This window comes from Neolamprologus multifasciatus, chromosome 7, assembly GCF_963576455.1.
Source record: "Neolamprologus multifasciatus chromosome 7, fNeoMul1.2, whole genome shotgun sequence".
Lineage (NCBI taxonomy): Eukaryota > Metazoa > Chordata > Actinopteri > Cichliformes > Cichlidae > Neolamprologus > Neolamprologus multifasciatus.
The window spans coordinates 851,515-866,526 of NC_140445.1; the positions used below are offsets into that span (position 1 = coordinate 851,515).

Below are 15,012 nucleotides of genomic sequence, written 5' to 3' on the forward strand. Positions count from 1 at the left end.
CACGCAGCAGACACGTCATCCACCCATATTACACCACCCAACTGAAAGATGAACAACAAATGACAGATTTCATTTTTTCACTGTTACAGAAATGAACATTTTTGTTGTACCGATGTCCGTCTGCACCAGAACCATCTGTGCTTTTATGTGCTCACAGACTTGTTGCATCTTTATTGACTCGATGATTTAAGCCTTTGGTCAAAGCTCAGCTGATGTCTGCAGTGCATTCATAACCTGTCAGCTTCATTTCTAAAACATGAAGTCCTGCAGTAACCACGAGGGCAGCTCTCCAGGTGCGTCTCAGGAAGCGGAGCTCGCAACTGAGGCCTAAGGAGGAGCAGCGACCTCGCCGTGAGGCCTCAGGTTATGTTGCACGCAGGTGAGTCTGCAGGTGAGCTCTGCCTGGTGCTGGCTCATTCACCGAGTACCATCGCAGAGCGCCCCCTGCTGTAGGCGTGTCCTGCCTGCAGGAGATGACCATATGAAGCAGATGTGGCGAGGTGACATCAGCTCGTCCTTAAATTAAACTGAAGGACGCTGTTTATTTGGACATTCTGATCATTTTTAGACACGTTTTTCCAGGTGTTTCTTTGAGCTCGCTGAGCTGGGCCTTCACATGCAGCTGATTTCTGCACGCTCCAACTTCCTGTAACTCTGCTGCAACACCTGGATTTCCACAATAAAGCATATTTCTGTTCTATGTTTCTATGAGTGTTTACAGGCTGCAGCATGTGTGGGTAGGTGGTAAAAATGCCGCCTTTGGGATTACAGTTTTTCTTATTCTTATGAAGCCAAATTTCAAAAGCGTAACGCCACTTTCCAAAGAGCACACCCTGAGCTATGAACACTACGCCCCTGCTTTGTGAGTCAGACGTGGTGAGCCGTTCCTGTGGTCACTCAGAGGAGTTATTTTAGAGCCTCATGTCGGTGTGCACCTCCAGGCCGAGGAAGACGCCGCCACTTTGGCTCAAACAACGACGGATCTGGCGCTGATGTTCTTTCTTTCTGCGCTCTTTTGTTACCGTTCGGATTTTCCATCTCACTTTCCGTCCTGCGTCAGGCAGGCCGGCTACAGTCCCGTGGATCTGTAGTCACAGGAACATCCAGCTGCTTGGAGATGGTCTTATATCCTCCACCTTTAATCATCTTTGTCCAGGCCTGTTTCATGCATTCATTTTTTAAATGATTCATTTGAAGCTTGGTGAAAAGCAGCGTCTAACTTTCATTGGTGAAGATGAATAGAATTTGTATTTATTATTACTTTTGTCAGATTAAAGTTATTTCTGGAACCACCTTTGTCCACGTCTGTAGCTTGGTTGCATTTATTGCACCAATGTGTGCGACTATGTTATTGTGTGTGCTGTCTGTGGCAAAGTTTGGTTTTCCAGCAGGGTGAATGGTTTTGAGTGTAGAGCTGCATTTGAACCTGATAACACGATGTTTGGGAAGTTGCGTGAGACGTTACGGATTTGTTTACTGTTTGGGGAACACGAGGCATCGTTTCAAGGAATGTGTTTAAGCACTGGAGGAAAACGGTAATAAAGCTGATCTGAGCACAGCAGCGAGTGACCCTGAGCCCCTTATTAGTGTTTAAAATGATATCGTTATGAGGCGGAGGAGGAAACTTTTTGTCCACTTTAATGAGCTCTGCATAAATATTTGGAGGCTGGCTGAGAGTCCGGCTGCTGCTCGGAGGGTCGAGGAACTCTGAGATCTGTGACTGCAGCACATTTGTGTCAGAGCGGAGCTTAATCAGATAACACGGAGGAAAAGAGATGATGTTAGGACTGTAATAAGCACTCTGACAGCGCTGGAGGTTTCCGTTTGCTTCTCTGTGCCTGCTGCAGTGTCTTCACTCACGGTAATGCTGGGAGGAAGATGAAGTTAAAACCCGTGTGGTGGTAACTGAAGCTGGGCTCATCTTCTCTAATGTGTCATTACATCCCACATCTGATGACGTCAGGACGGAGGCTGCATGTAAGCTGCTGCAGATGGACTGATGGACAGGCAGACAGCGGCGAGCAGCTCCGACATCCCCGGTGAGCTGGACCGAACCTCTGAACGCGCAGCAACTTCTGCCAGGAAATCTGCTTTTATTTTGAAGGCGTAGACGTGTTTTTCAGTCAGCTTACTTTTACTAAGATAATAACACAGACGTGCAAAAGCTGCAGCTCGAGCAGGTAGATGTCGATGTGAGTGTGACACAGCTGTGATTGTATCTGATCAGAGCTGCAGCGCATCGTTAGTTTGTCACGTTTATCTGTCGTTTGCACACGAATGCTCCTTTTGCACATTTAAATCTTTCATGTGATCACCGGAGTTTCAACGTTTTGCATTAAATGTAACGAGATCTTTATAATAAGCTTCAAACATAAAATCCTGCACGAGGAGAACTTCGTATAAACTGTTTAGCTTCATCGTTTCTGTGTGAGCTGCAATAAAACAGCTGTGAGGAAGAGGAAATCACTGATTCATTTTCAGGGCAAGTATACAAAGTTCTTCCTTTTAATTATATTAGTAAAAGTCATTAACATCCATTGACGACTGTTTGATGTTCGCTTCTTTGATTTGCTCTTCATCAGTACATCAGGAAATCGTTGAGTTTCACACACGAGCTGGTTCAGTGTTGACGGATTTAAGCAACTTTTGTTTTATCACTTGTTATTATTTTATTTTCACTTTGATCTCGCTTCAGTTCAATAATTCTTCTTGTGTGTGACTTTAGGAAACATGGACCCCACGCCTACTTTGCTCCGCCTCTCCGTCAACACCTCCCGTGTGCCTCCGCTCTCACCGTCGTATCCGTACAGCACCGCTCAGCTGGTCCTCGTTGCCATGGTTACCACCTCCCTCAGCATCCTCACCGTTCTCGGCAACACTTTGGTGATCCTGTCCGTCAAAGTGAACCGTCACCTGCAGATGGTCAACAACTACTTCCTGCTGAGCCTGGCGGTGGCCGACCTGATCATCGGCCTGATCTCCATGAACGTGTACACGCTGTACAAGCTGCAGGGCCGCTGGCTGCTGGGCCCCGTGCTGTGTGACGCGTGGCTCGTCCTCGACTACGTGGCGAGCAGCGCCTCGGTCCTGAACCTGCTGCTCATCAGTCTGGATCGGTACTTTTGCCTGACGCGACCGCTCAGCTACCCAGTGCGGCGGACGGGCAGGATGGCGTGCCTGATGATTGCTGCCGCCTGGCTGCTTTCTTTCATTCTCTGGGCTCCCGCCATCCTGTCCTGGCAGACAGATAAGGGCGGGCGCGTCGTCCCTGACGATCAGTGTTACACCCGTCTACTTGTTAGCCCTGCTGTTACTATGGGGACGACTCTTCCCTCCTTTTACCTGCCGGCGATCATCATGATCGGCCTCTACAGCCGCCTGTCAGTCGCCAGCTACAGCCGAATGAGTGTGCTCATGCCAAACCAGGGTGCTCGCAGGGCTTCCAGTCCCTCCTTAAAAGACTTCCTGCTGAGGCGGCGAGGCATGGGGACGAGTGACCCCTGCTCAGACCTGACCCCGAACCAGCTCCAGTCCTGCACGCCAAAGACCAGAAGGAAGAAGAAGACAGATGATACAGCGCAGGCCGAGAGTAGCTGGAGACGCTGGGTAAGGATGTTTCATCTGTTTACTGTCTCTAATGTTGTTGTCAGGGGGCGCTGTCACTTCCTGTTCACTCTCTCTGCGGCAGCGTTGCCAAGTTAGCAACTTTGTCGCTATATTTAGCGAGTTTTCAGACCCCCTTAGCGACTTTTTTTCCTAAAAAGCGACTAGCCACAAATCTGGCGACTCCTTCTGGTGTTATTGGAGACTTATTTATGACTTTTTGACGTGAAGCACGTATCGCTCTTACTCTCAACAAGCAGCAGTGCTGCCGTGGGCGCCTCACCCGTGCCAAAGCGCTCACGGGCGGAGGATAGTCCTCCCCCCGCTGCTATCAGGGCAGGAGATGTTCACACCTGTGCGTCCAAACTGCAAATGAATCGCGCATGAGCGAAGCCGCTGCTCCGCACTGACTGTAACGCAGTCAGTTCTTTTACTGTGATGCTGTTTTGTGGATCAGGTTTTAAACTACTTATAAACACACACACAGTAACTCCACCAGAGTGCCTATTTCGGGTCACTTCTGCCGGTCCAAGCCCGGATAAAGGAGCAGGGTTGGAATTGTGACATTAAAAAAAACAATAATTGCTAAAAGATATAAATTATAAATGGATTTAAGACGTTTTTTACTCACTTTATGTCTCTTCCACGATGTTATTTCTCTCTCCAACAGCGTAGGTTACAATTACATTAGCATGATCAATTATGCAAATTAGGCGATGACGTCATTTAGCGACTTCTAGCGACTTTTATGACAGCCAATAGCGATTTTCCTTACTGAGGAGTTGGCAACACTGCTCTGCGGTAGAGTATCACTTCCTGTTCCTGTTCCAACACACAGTGGTGTTCTTGTAGCAGTTTATTAAAAAACGTATAATAAACTTCGCTTTTCTTCCCGCGCTTTACTCGCTGCGTCTTTAGGGTTTCTCTAGCTTAGCTTAGCTTAGCTTAGCTCATAGCCAGCTCGCTAGCAGTTTTCAGTTTTATTTGTCATATGCAAGTTAGCACAGGGTCAACATCGAGCAGAAGACAGTCAGCAGAGAAAAAAATAAAATAAAATAATAAAAAATAAATAGAAAAATAGTAAAGAGCAAAATATCAATAAGATGTAGTAAAAGAAAAAAGAGATTGTCAGTTAACTGACTATATATATATGTATATGTAAATATATGTACACTAGTGATTAATAAAGAAAATCTTAAATAGGAATGTGGGGGGGGGGGCAGATGGGATATTGCACAGGAATGAGCAGCAGAAAATTACAGTATTGCACTTTAAATATAAATATCAATAACAATAAAGTGGAGTGACCAGTGCAGATTAAACACTTGTGAAGCTGCAGCTTCTGAGTGCGTCCTGTGGAGCGTGTGTGTGTTTAAGTGTTGTGGTTGAGGTGTCGTACGGCTTGATGGTAAAAACTGTTTTTAAGTCTTGTAGTCGAGCAGACAGACTCCTGTAACGTCTGCCAGGTGGTAACAAGGAGCTGATGTGCTGCTGTGGTCCTTGATGATGCTGTGTGCTTTACGGAGGCATCGCTGGAGGTAAATGTCCTGAATGGCAGGAAGCCTCCAGTGATGTGCTGCTGCCTTCACCCTCTGTAGTGATTTACGGCTGCTGGCAGAGCAGCTTCGTACCAAACTGTGATGCAGCTCGTCAGCAAGCTCTCGACTGCACACCTGTAGAAATTTGAGGTGATGTTGGCGTTCATGCCAAACTTCCTCAGCCTCCTCAGGAAGTAAAGCTGGCGAGCTTTGCTGATAGCAGCGTCTGTGTGAAGGTCCAGGAGAAGTCCTCGGTGATGTTGACTCCAAGGAACTTGAAGCTGCTGACTCTTTCGACCTTGACACCGCTGATGTGGATGGACTGGTGTTCCCATGGCATCGTTACCTGTCCTGCACCTGTCCTGCACATTGTGTCACATGTTTAGTTAGAGGAGCAGTGACCTCGCTGCGAGGCTTCACATTATGATCATTGTTAGACATTTATCTTTCTTCCAGTTGTTTCTTTGAGCTCGCTGAGCTGGGCCTTCACATGCAGCTGATTTCTGCACGCTCCAACTTCCTGTCACTTTGTTGCTGGAACACCTGGATTTCCACAATAAAGCATATTTCTGTTCTATATTTCTATGAGTGTTTACAGGCTGCGGCATGTGTGGGTAGGCGGTAAAAAGGCCTTTTTTGGCATTAATAAAGCTGATCTGAGCACAGCAGCGAGTGACCCTGAGCTCCTTATTAGTGTTTAAAATGATATCGTTATGAGGCGGAGGAGGAAACGCGGCTTTTTGTCCACTTTAATGAGCTCTGCATAAATATTTGGAGGCTGGCTGAGAGTCCGGCTGCTGCTCGGAGGGTCGAGGAACTCTGAGATCTGTGACTGCAGCACATTTGTGCCAGAGCGGAGCTTAATCAGATAACACAGAGGAAAAGAGATGATGTTAGGACTGTAATAAGCACTCTGACAGCGCTGGAGGTTTCTCCTCAGCCTCTCGATCTGGAGGCCAGGATTACTGAATTGGAGACTCGGCTTCCCACCCTTCATTCACCTGTAGCTAGCCAGGCCCCTGTAGCTGGGGAAAGAGGGCGGCTGGGTGACGGTGAGGAGGAAGCGTAGTCCTAAACAGAAGCCCCAGGTACACCACCAACCCGTTCATGTGTCTAACCGTTTTTCCCCACTCGGCGACACACCCGCTGGGGGTCAAACTCTGGTAATTGGTGATTCTGTTCTCAGACATGTGAAGCTAGAGACACCGGCAACCATAGTCAATTGTCTTACAGGGGCCAGAGCAGGCGACATTGAAGGAAATTTAAAACTGCTGGCTAAGGGTAAACGTAAATTCAGTAAAATCATAATTCACGTCGGCAGTAATGACACCCGGTTACGCCAATCGGAGGTCACTAAAATCAATATTGAATCATGTGCAACTTTGCCAAAACAATGTCGGACTCTGTAGTTTTCTCTGGTCATTATAATGACTGTAAGATGACCTGCTTCACCTCCCAAACATGCTGTAGTCTGAAAGAGACTGGAAAGAGAGCATGTGTCTACTCTATTGGCTCCTGTCCAATCCAAACACAGATTGGTTGTTGGCCGCCTGATGAAAAGAAGTGAAGGTGGCTTGTTTGTCTCCTCAGAAGCATCCCTCTGCTGTCAAACCCACCGCAGACGACGACCACAAGACTGAGTCTGAAGACTCATCCAACGCCGACCTCCACAGGGCGGCCTCGGCAGTCTTCTCCTCCTGCCCCGACATCAGCTCACGTGAGAGGAGGCGGCAGCGAGTGATGGCGAGGGAGAGGAGGGTCACGAGGACCATCCTGGCCATCATCCTGGTATTTGTTCTCACCTGGACGCCGTACAACGTCATGGCCGTCGTTGCTGCCTTCTGCCATTGCCGCATTCCTGACGCCCTGTGGAGCACAGGATACTGGCTGTGCTACGTGAACAGCACGGTCAACCCCGGCTGCTACGCCCTGTGCAACGTGACCTTCAGAAAAACCTTCTGCAGCCTCCTGCGCTGCCGCTGCCGGCGGCTGTGACAGCACTGGTGGTTTCTGTTTTTGGCAGCTGGCTTTTTGCTTTCATGGAGTTTGGTCCTATCGCAGGTTTCCATCTAAATGTAGAAGATTTAAAGGTTGTTTCCATGCTTGCAGCTCAGTGGTTTCTGACAAACAGCCGGTGGTGCAAAACGTCCTTAAATCGAAGCAGATAATGCCATCATGTCCCCATTTCCAGCTCAGATGACATGGCCTCTTATCACAATTTGGGCTGTAAATGTTTGATGTTTATGTCGTTAATTAATCCATCTACTTCCTGTTGCTTCTCCATGATGTGTTTAATGAGCAGTGACTGATGCAACAAGGCATAAATGCTGTCAAGGCTGCAGCTACTGTTCATCTTTATTATTAAGAAAGTGTTTGGTAGATGCAGCACAATAAAGGAAATCAAACGGCGTCGTTACTGCTAAGAAACACGTTTAAGGCTGTAAACGTGCTTATTTCTGGTTTAACATGAAAGTCTGTGACTCTGCTGGAGCCTCTAGTGGACATTAGAGGAACTGCCTCAGAGGTTGCTTGGTGGAGACCAGAAGCAGAGTTAAAGCAGATTTTTGTGTTTTTAGTTGAAACTGAAGAGGACCGAGAACAGAACCCTGAGGAACTCCTCGAACACTTACCGACACTTTAAATGTGGAGAAGTCGATCTGTCTGCTTAAAGACTCGGGTCACTGCACGAACCTTTTATTATTAGGACAGCCATCGTGTCTGTGCACCAGTAATCACACCAGACTCTTCACCAAAGCAATGTACAGTCTTTATTTTGCTTATTTGTACAGTTTCATCCTGCAGCAACAATAATCTATAGTTTAAAAAATAGATTTCATAGAGGATTTTCTCAGATTCTTTAAAACTAAACTCGCCTACAAACAAACTCGATCCCGTGAGGACCAGCGTCCAGTTTAGTCTGAATTCACGGCTACTGTACAAGCTTTAGGACTATCAGTGTAATGGTTAACAAACTACCAGCTACAAGGATTATTCTCATCATCTAGCGGGACAGTGTCGGAAAAGCTTTAATCCAGAAAAACATCAAATCAGAAACCAGAAAAACAAGAATCAAAATCAAGGAGAGGCGGTCGCTGTGTTTTGGAGGAGTCTCTCGTTTTGTGTATTCAAAGGAGGGAAGACGATCGTTGAGGAAGAGGACGAAACGCCGCCATCTTCTGTCGCGATACATCCTTCAGTTGGACTTCTTCTCGCCTGAGGAAGCAAAGCATCAGACGTTCATGTTACAACATCGTTCCTCGTGATGAATCCCGCACGTTTGCTCCGGTGGAGGCGAGGAAGATCAGGTTTATCATCAGGTCTGAATCTGAAGGTGCTGCCGGCCTCAGCAGCTAATGCTTCAGGTTAGCAACACCTACGGACCAATCAGATCTCTGGGAGACGGCGTTATGGCTCAGAGCTCAGATGCTTGGAGCACGAGTAAGAAACAGGTTTTTAATTCAATTCAACTTTATTTATTTAGCGCCAAATGACATCAACAGTCACCTTAAGGTGCTTTATACTGTAAGGTAGACGCTACAATAACACACAGAGAAAACCCAACAATCATGTGACCTATGACCTATAGGTCCTGACCTATGAGCAAGCAGGGAAGGAAAAACTCCTTTTTTAGAGAAACTTTTGTCTCCTGCTGGTTTCAGAGTATCATTGTTGAGTCTTTATCTGATAGGATAACGTGGAAACTGCAGCCTTGTGCACATGAGTTTCCAGCTGAACCAGGTGAGCCACCTTCACCTGACCTTTAGCCCCGCCTCCTTCAGAACTTCAGTGTAGTTTTTGTAAACAGAGATCCTGATCAGCAGAAACAGCAGTTTTTGGCATCTTGTGCTTTACAAACACAAAGTCAAATGTTCTCTTTGCTTCACTCGCCTGAAATCTTTCTAAAACCTGTCGTCTCTGTATAAGAGTGAAGGATCCGCCTCTGACTGCACACCAACATCATTAAGCTCCTCCTCCATTTTCTCTGTTGGTGGCGTCTGGTTATCTGAGCTCAACGTGGCTTTTTTTATTTTTATCACAGTATTGCTACGAAAGCATCACCAGAAGCTACACGTGACTTGATCGTGTCGTCTGTTGCAGTGACTGTTAAAGGTTACTGAGGACTCTCACCTTTGACCTTCTTCACTTTGGGGGAGCAGGGTTTGGACACCTTGACGGTGGCCTGGCACTCGGCGTTGAACAGCGCTCGCTTCAGCGTCCCTGATCGGGTCTTGGTGTTGGTGGCGCCGTCGCAGTTTCCCCACGGCCCAAACTTGTACTTGCAGTCACCTGAAAGAAGATTTGAACTTTGAACCCACAGAGCCGCCCCACGTCCCCCCCTCTGCCTCCCAGACGCAGCGCTGCCAGCTTCATTTAAATTGATTCATCTTTCATTGATTGGCACATTTACAGGAGTTTTTGACGTCTCTGGATCATCAGAGGGATTTTTCTTTTGTTCTGTAAAACCTGAATAAAGTCACAAAAATGCCAAATGTAGCAAAAATGATACGATTACAGCTCATTTATTCAAAATTTGAATCTTTTCTTTCAATAAACACCCGTTTTGAAACATTTGAGTTTTCTGGTGGTTATTTCATGGCTTCAGTGATTTTAGTAAACATCCACATCTGAACCAAAGAGTAAATATTAGGTCTCTCTCCTCCAAGTCTCTGTTAGTACATGACTTAATAATTGATCAACAGATCGATTTCCTCTGCCTTACAGAAACCTGGTTGCAGCAGGATGATTATGTTAGTTTAAATGAATCAACACCCCCGAGTCAGTCATTAGCCTCGTCCACCCCAGCTGTGAAACTCAGAAACCAGTCTTACTTGTTATCATCTATCGTCCACCTGGGCCTTACACAGAGTTTCTGTCTGATTTCTCAGACTTTATATCTGATTTAGTTCTGAGCTCAGATAAAATAATTATTGTGGGTGATTTTAACATCCATGTAGATGCTAAAAATGACTCAACATGGCATTTAATCTGTTGTTAGACTCAACTGGCTTCTCTCAAAATGTAAAAGAACCCACCCACCACTTTAATCACACTCTAGATCTTGTTTTAACATATGGCATAGAAACTGAACATTTAACAGTGTTTCCTGAAAACCCTCTCCTGTCTGATCATTTCCTGATAACATTTACATTTACAATCATTGATTACACAGCAGTGGAGAGTAGACGTTTATCACAGTAGACGTCTTTCTGAAAGTTTAAGAATACTGAGGTAACGTCAATAATTACTTCCTCCAAACCATCAACGTGTCTTTTAGACCCCATTCCTACAAAACTGCTCAAAGAAGTCCTGCCATTAATTAATTCTTCGATCTTAAATATGATCAACTATCTCTAATAATCAGCTATGTACCACAGGCCTTCAAGCTGGCTGCAGTTAAACCTTTACTCAAAAAGCATCTCTAGACCCAGCAGTCTTAGCTAATTATAGGCCAATCTCCAACCTTCCTTTATATCAAACATCCTTGAAAGAGTAGTTTGACTGTTTTAAATCAAAGACAATAAAATGAATTATTGGAGTTTTCTGTCTTTTAGAGGAGGCATCGTGTCCTGGAGATAAATTCAGAGCATTTAATAGGGCAGCGAACCCCGAGTGTAAATGTGTAGATGTTAGAGTTTGTCTTGAGCTCCACCCTGTGACCATGAGGAGCTCTGCCCTGTGTGGTGTCAGCTGTGTGGGGTCTTACTGATGTCCTTCTTCCAGTTGCAGGGGATCTTGCAGGGAATCTTGTCGGTGCGATCTTTGCAGGTGGCATCTCTCACACCGTCCCCGCAGTCTCCGTGTTCAGGTATGCACTTCCCGTACCGAGTCTCTGCAGGGGCGCACTCGGAGGCCGTCCGGGACTTGTCATGCCTGCCTGCTGAGCAGAGAGTCGGTCAAACACGCTGACACAACATGGTTTAAACACACTTTCGCTTTTGTGGCCTCATAAAATGTTTTCATGCAGAACGTTTTGTTTTGTTTCAGCTGAAGAGAAGAAGGTTTGTGGTTTAATTCCACCTGGATAACTGAACACTGATGAATTTAGCTTTTCTGCCTCTGAAAAGACGTTTCTGTTGAATCTGAAGAGTGTTTCTTTCCTTGATGTTTGTTTTGTGCTGACAGCGTGAGGTGAGGAGGGATTTTATAGCTCAGTCACACTGGAATAAAACATGGACTCGTGACGAGGAACAATCTATGATAGCAAATAGCTGCAGTGAGCAAATAGTTGCCCAGAGGATGAACCTGCAACACTCTGCACAGGTCAGGTCACCTGGTGGGAGGAAACCTGCCTCCAAACCGCCACGCCCCGCTCAGACATGTCTGCACATTGTTACTGTGCAACTTGTGATGAAAACGACTCCGCTCACATAACATAAACACAGACATCACTGTCTGCTTCAGCTGGTGAGCTTCTGCAGGTCGTTGCATTTGCATCTCTTTATGATCTCAAACAGCTGCCTGTGCAGCCAGTCTTGGAAAAACCCGGAAACTATCCCAGTGGTGGTGAAACCACGGCTTCATACCGACATTAAAGTGCAGTGAGGTCATCAAGTGTCATATTTAAATCGAGTGAGAGCTTAGAGCTCCTGCATGAGACGCTGAGAACGAGTCAAACCAGACGAGCTCAGCTGCACCTGAAACTCATCTTATTGTGTTTTTGTCCATTTCGTGAAACTTGATCCTTTTTCCCTCCAGCAGCTCCTGATTTTAAGCCTCTCTGGACTGATGCTTCACAGTCACTATATTCCATTTACACAAAGATCGTTCCTAAAGCAGAAGGGAAAGCTTTGCCTGAGTTAGTCTGGAGTGTAAAGATGAACACTGGTAAGAGCTTTTCTGGATGTTTTCCGACAGGAAAAACTTGTTTTTCGTGCTCGTTAACCTTTAATGCTTTATGAGTGCATGCCTGCTGTGGTGACAGGCGCTCCTGGGAATGCACTTTTTTAACAAAAGAAGAAAAAGAGTGACGTGACTTTCTTGGTGTGGTTACAGAACATGAAGGACAGCCGCACCTTTGTGATGTTTGACTCTTTTGCTGGCCTCAGCGGTGAGCGTCAGGGCCAGGAGCAGCAGCGTCACTGAGAACAAACTTCGCATTCTGCAGAAACAAAAACACACTCACACATTATTCATCACAACACAACGTCAGTCAAACACAAGCAGTGAGGAAGAGGTGGACGCCCTGCAGCCAGAGGCCTGGACGCGCTGCCACAAACAACCACACCTTCCATTAGTTTCTGATGTTTGCAGCCGATCGGGGGAGAGCCACGCGGCGAGACAGAGACGCAGGAAGGCTGCGAGAGCAACAAAACAATCACAGAGACACGAATCCACAGCCAAAATACAAAAGCTGGAAACACAGGAATGTGGAGTTGTGTGTGTGCTGATCCGCAGCCTGGACGGGTCGTGGAGCCAGATGGTTCAAACATTCAGTCCAAACCGAATCGTTTCACCTCCTCCCGTATCAGCGCCTCAGCCCAGTAATCTGACTATTGTAGTGAGAGCAGCAGTGGGATTATGAAAGTGGGCTAATGTATGCAGGAGCTGCTGTCAGCGCACACACACACACACACACACACACACGCACACACACACACACACACACACACACGCGCACACACACACACACACACACTCGGCTGTTGTTTGCATGTATCTGTGCTGCAGGATTAACACGTTCCTTTGGTGTTTGACGGCCGCGATCATCACGCAGCAACAGCAGCCGTCGGCTCGGGACAAATGGAGAGCAGCCTCCACAGAGAGAGAGTCAATTACCCAGAAGGCCGTGCTCTCCCTCGCTGCTGTCATTGTGCTGGGAGATGACAGACTCCTCTTTCAGCCTCCATTAAAGCAATGGTCCTCTTTCACATGTCAGCTGGCACAGCAAATCCTGCTGCTCTCGCTCCTCCTGAGGCCTTTTATGAGCAGAGAACCGGCTCTCAGCAGGTCTCCAGTCTGCCCCCCATCAATGAAGAGGGGGAGGAGGGGGAGGAGGAGGACGGGGGCGGCCGAGCAGCGTCTGAATGAGCTCTTTAGAGTTCCCCTCAAAAGAATACTGATTCATTGGCCCAAAACAAAGCCTCCTCTAGCCTGGTTTCATTTCTCTAAAGCCTAACACAGATTCTGTGCCACCCCGAGGAGCCCCCCCGCGCCCCCCGCCCTGAATGAAACGTATTTGCATCAGAAAACAAAGAAACGGGAGCGAAGAAAAGCAGTGGGATGCTCCCTGTGGTTCAGCAGCGACATCAGGAGAACTTCCTCCTGGATCTCGGGGTTCATCCTGGCATCCGGAGGCCGACCTGAGGCCGCGAGCGCGAATCTCTCACCTGCCCGCAGCCAATCAGAGCGCACACAGGTGACGTGGAGAGAGACGAGTCAAAAACGCAAAGCTTTGAGTAAAACGAGCTTTCGCTCCGCTTCCTGTCTTTCTTCTGATTCCTTCACTCCCGTTTTCAGATTTCTGTCTCGTGTCTTTGTTTCCTTCCTTAATCCCTTGCTGCCTTTCCTTCCTTCGCATTCAAGAGTAAACAAACAACAAGATTAAACTGAAGCTAAACAAACAAACGCGTCGCCGATGATCAACCTAACGAGTGAAAGCAGAAACACGGGACAAACGCGGACACTTACTTGGGGCTGGAGAGGAGCAGCCGGTCGCGCGGGGCAGTCTCGCTTTCTGTTGCTGCCTCAGCTGCAGCTCCCGAACAACCCCTCGCGTGCACGCGCACGCGCACGGTGACATCACACACTTTAATCCAGTCTCCGAGGAGCAAAACAAGCTCAGCTCGTTTACGTGAAAAGCAGAATGTGTGCGTGAATGTTTGCGGAGTGGAGTGCGTGTCAGCCCACAGACGCGTGTCAGGTGACGTTCAGGTGACGTTCAGGTGGAACGGCTCGGTGTGGGTGAAAGGTCACGAGGCAACTCCTCTTAAAAACAAAGAGAAACTGTTCGTGTTGCCAGCAGCGAGAAGGAATCTAACTACGAAAGTAATGGGATACTTTTTAAAAACATGACATTTCAAACTTCTTCACAGTAAACACGCCAACATGTTCCCACAGCCTGGTGGTGTCGCGCGTCTTTGTTCCGCGTGGTAACAGTAACAGTGGTGTTGCCTCTGACTGTAGCACAACAAAGGAAACGTGTAAGCTCGCGCTAACTGTGCGCGAGCTGCCAGATGTTCAACCCTTCTGAGGGGCAGCGGCGTGAAAGCCGAGCCGAGGCGCTGATGGCGCAGTCACGCGTGGAAGCCTTTGTTACGGTGTGCCAGAAACTGATTGCTCGTATTTAAACTGCTATAAGTAACTTGTTGGGCTATAACACGTGAAACACGTCAAATGCTTCATTCATGGATGACATGAAGTCATCTGGAGCCACAAACAACATTCGTGTAACCAGCTAGAAGCCGCGACCAGTTTTTGGCAGCGACCTTTATATAACCTTTATTTATGTAAAAAAATCTCATTAACATTAAAAATGTGTTTTGTAAGAGTGAGCTGGCCAAGAAGAAATATTATGATATTCAGTAAAAAGGAGCGGAGCGGTTATACTGTCAGTACAATAACAGAGTTGTGAAGAAAAACAGATTTTTTAATTCTGTATAAAACCTGTTTGTAAACGCTGTTCACCGAAGTCTGTTTACCAACATACGTAAAGATATTACACATAAAAATACACAAAAACATTGGAAATCACTTTTTGGCACAACAAGAGGAAACTGTGCTCCGTCAGTCCTCCTCCGCCCTCCTCCACGAGAGTTTAGTGTCAGTGGGTCTCTCTGCTGTTCTCTGTCACTTCTAACAGCCGTGAAACTGCGTGAACGTTGATGATGAGTCTGCGTGTAAAACACGAGTGTCACTGATCGAAGTGTCAGAC

At 47.0% G+C, this 15,012-nt stretch overlaps 3 protein-coding genes across 6 annotated transcripts in view; 2 read left to right on the forward strand and 1 right to left on the reverse strand.

Moving 5' to 3' along the window:
• ambra1b (autophagy/beclin-1 regulator 1b) overlaps nucleotides 1-13,707 on the forward strand; it is a 32,408-nt gene extending 18,701 nt beyond the window's left edge. The window contains exon 20 of the transcript XR_014875421.1: nucleotides 7,718-13,707. The gene's annotated coding sequence lies outside the window, so the exon portion shown is untranslated. The remainder of the gene's footprint in view (nucleotides 1-7,717) is intronic.
• On the forward strand, nucleotides 81-13,707 carry chrm4b (cholinergic receptor, muscarinic 4b). Its single transcript, XM_085168878.1, has 2 exons — nucleotides 81-3,606; nucleotides 6,732-13,707. The coding sequence occupies exons 1-2, from the start codon at nucleotides 2,731-2,733 to the stop codon at nucleotides 7,134-7,136; spliced, it is 1,281 nt and encodes a 426-aa protein (XP_085025004.1). The 5' UTR covers nucleotides 81-2,730; the 3' UTR covers nucleotides 7,137-13,707.
• mdkb (midkine b) lies at nucleotides 7,887-13,931 on the reverse strand. 4 transcript variants are annotated; one of them, XM_085168888.1, is made up of 5 exons: nucleotides 13,770-13,931; nucleotides 12,155-12,240; nucleotides 10,846-11,016; nucleotides 9,270-9,428; nucleotides 7,887-8,354 (listed from the first exon to the last, which is right to left on the reverse strand). In XM_085168888.1, exons 2-5 carry the CDS (start codon nucleotides 12,237-12,239, stop codon nucleotides 8,335-8,337), a joined length of 435 nt encoding a protein of 144 aa, XP_085025014.1. In that variant the 5' UTR covers nucleotide 12,240; nucleotides 13,770-13,931; the 3' UTR covers nucleotides 7,887-8,334. The 4 variants fall into 4 exon arrangements, with proteins under 4 accessions (XP_085025014.1, XP_085025016.1, XP_085025012.1 ...); XM_085168890.1 differs by having other exon boundaries at nucleotides 10,846-11,019; XM_085168886.1 differs by lacking the exon at nucleotides 13,770-13,931 and adding an exon at nucleotides 12,367-12,904 and having other exon boundaries at nucleotides 10,846-11,019.
• Between the last annotated feature and the right edge of the window lie 1,081 nt (nucleotides 13,932-15,012).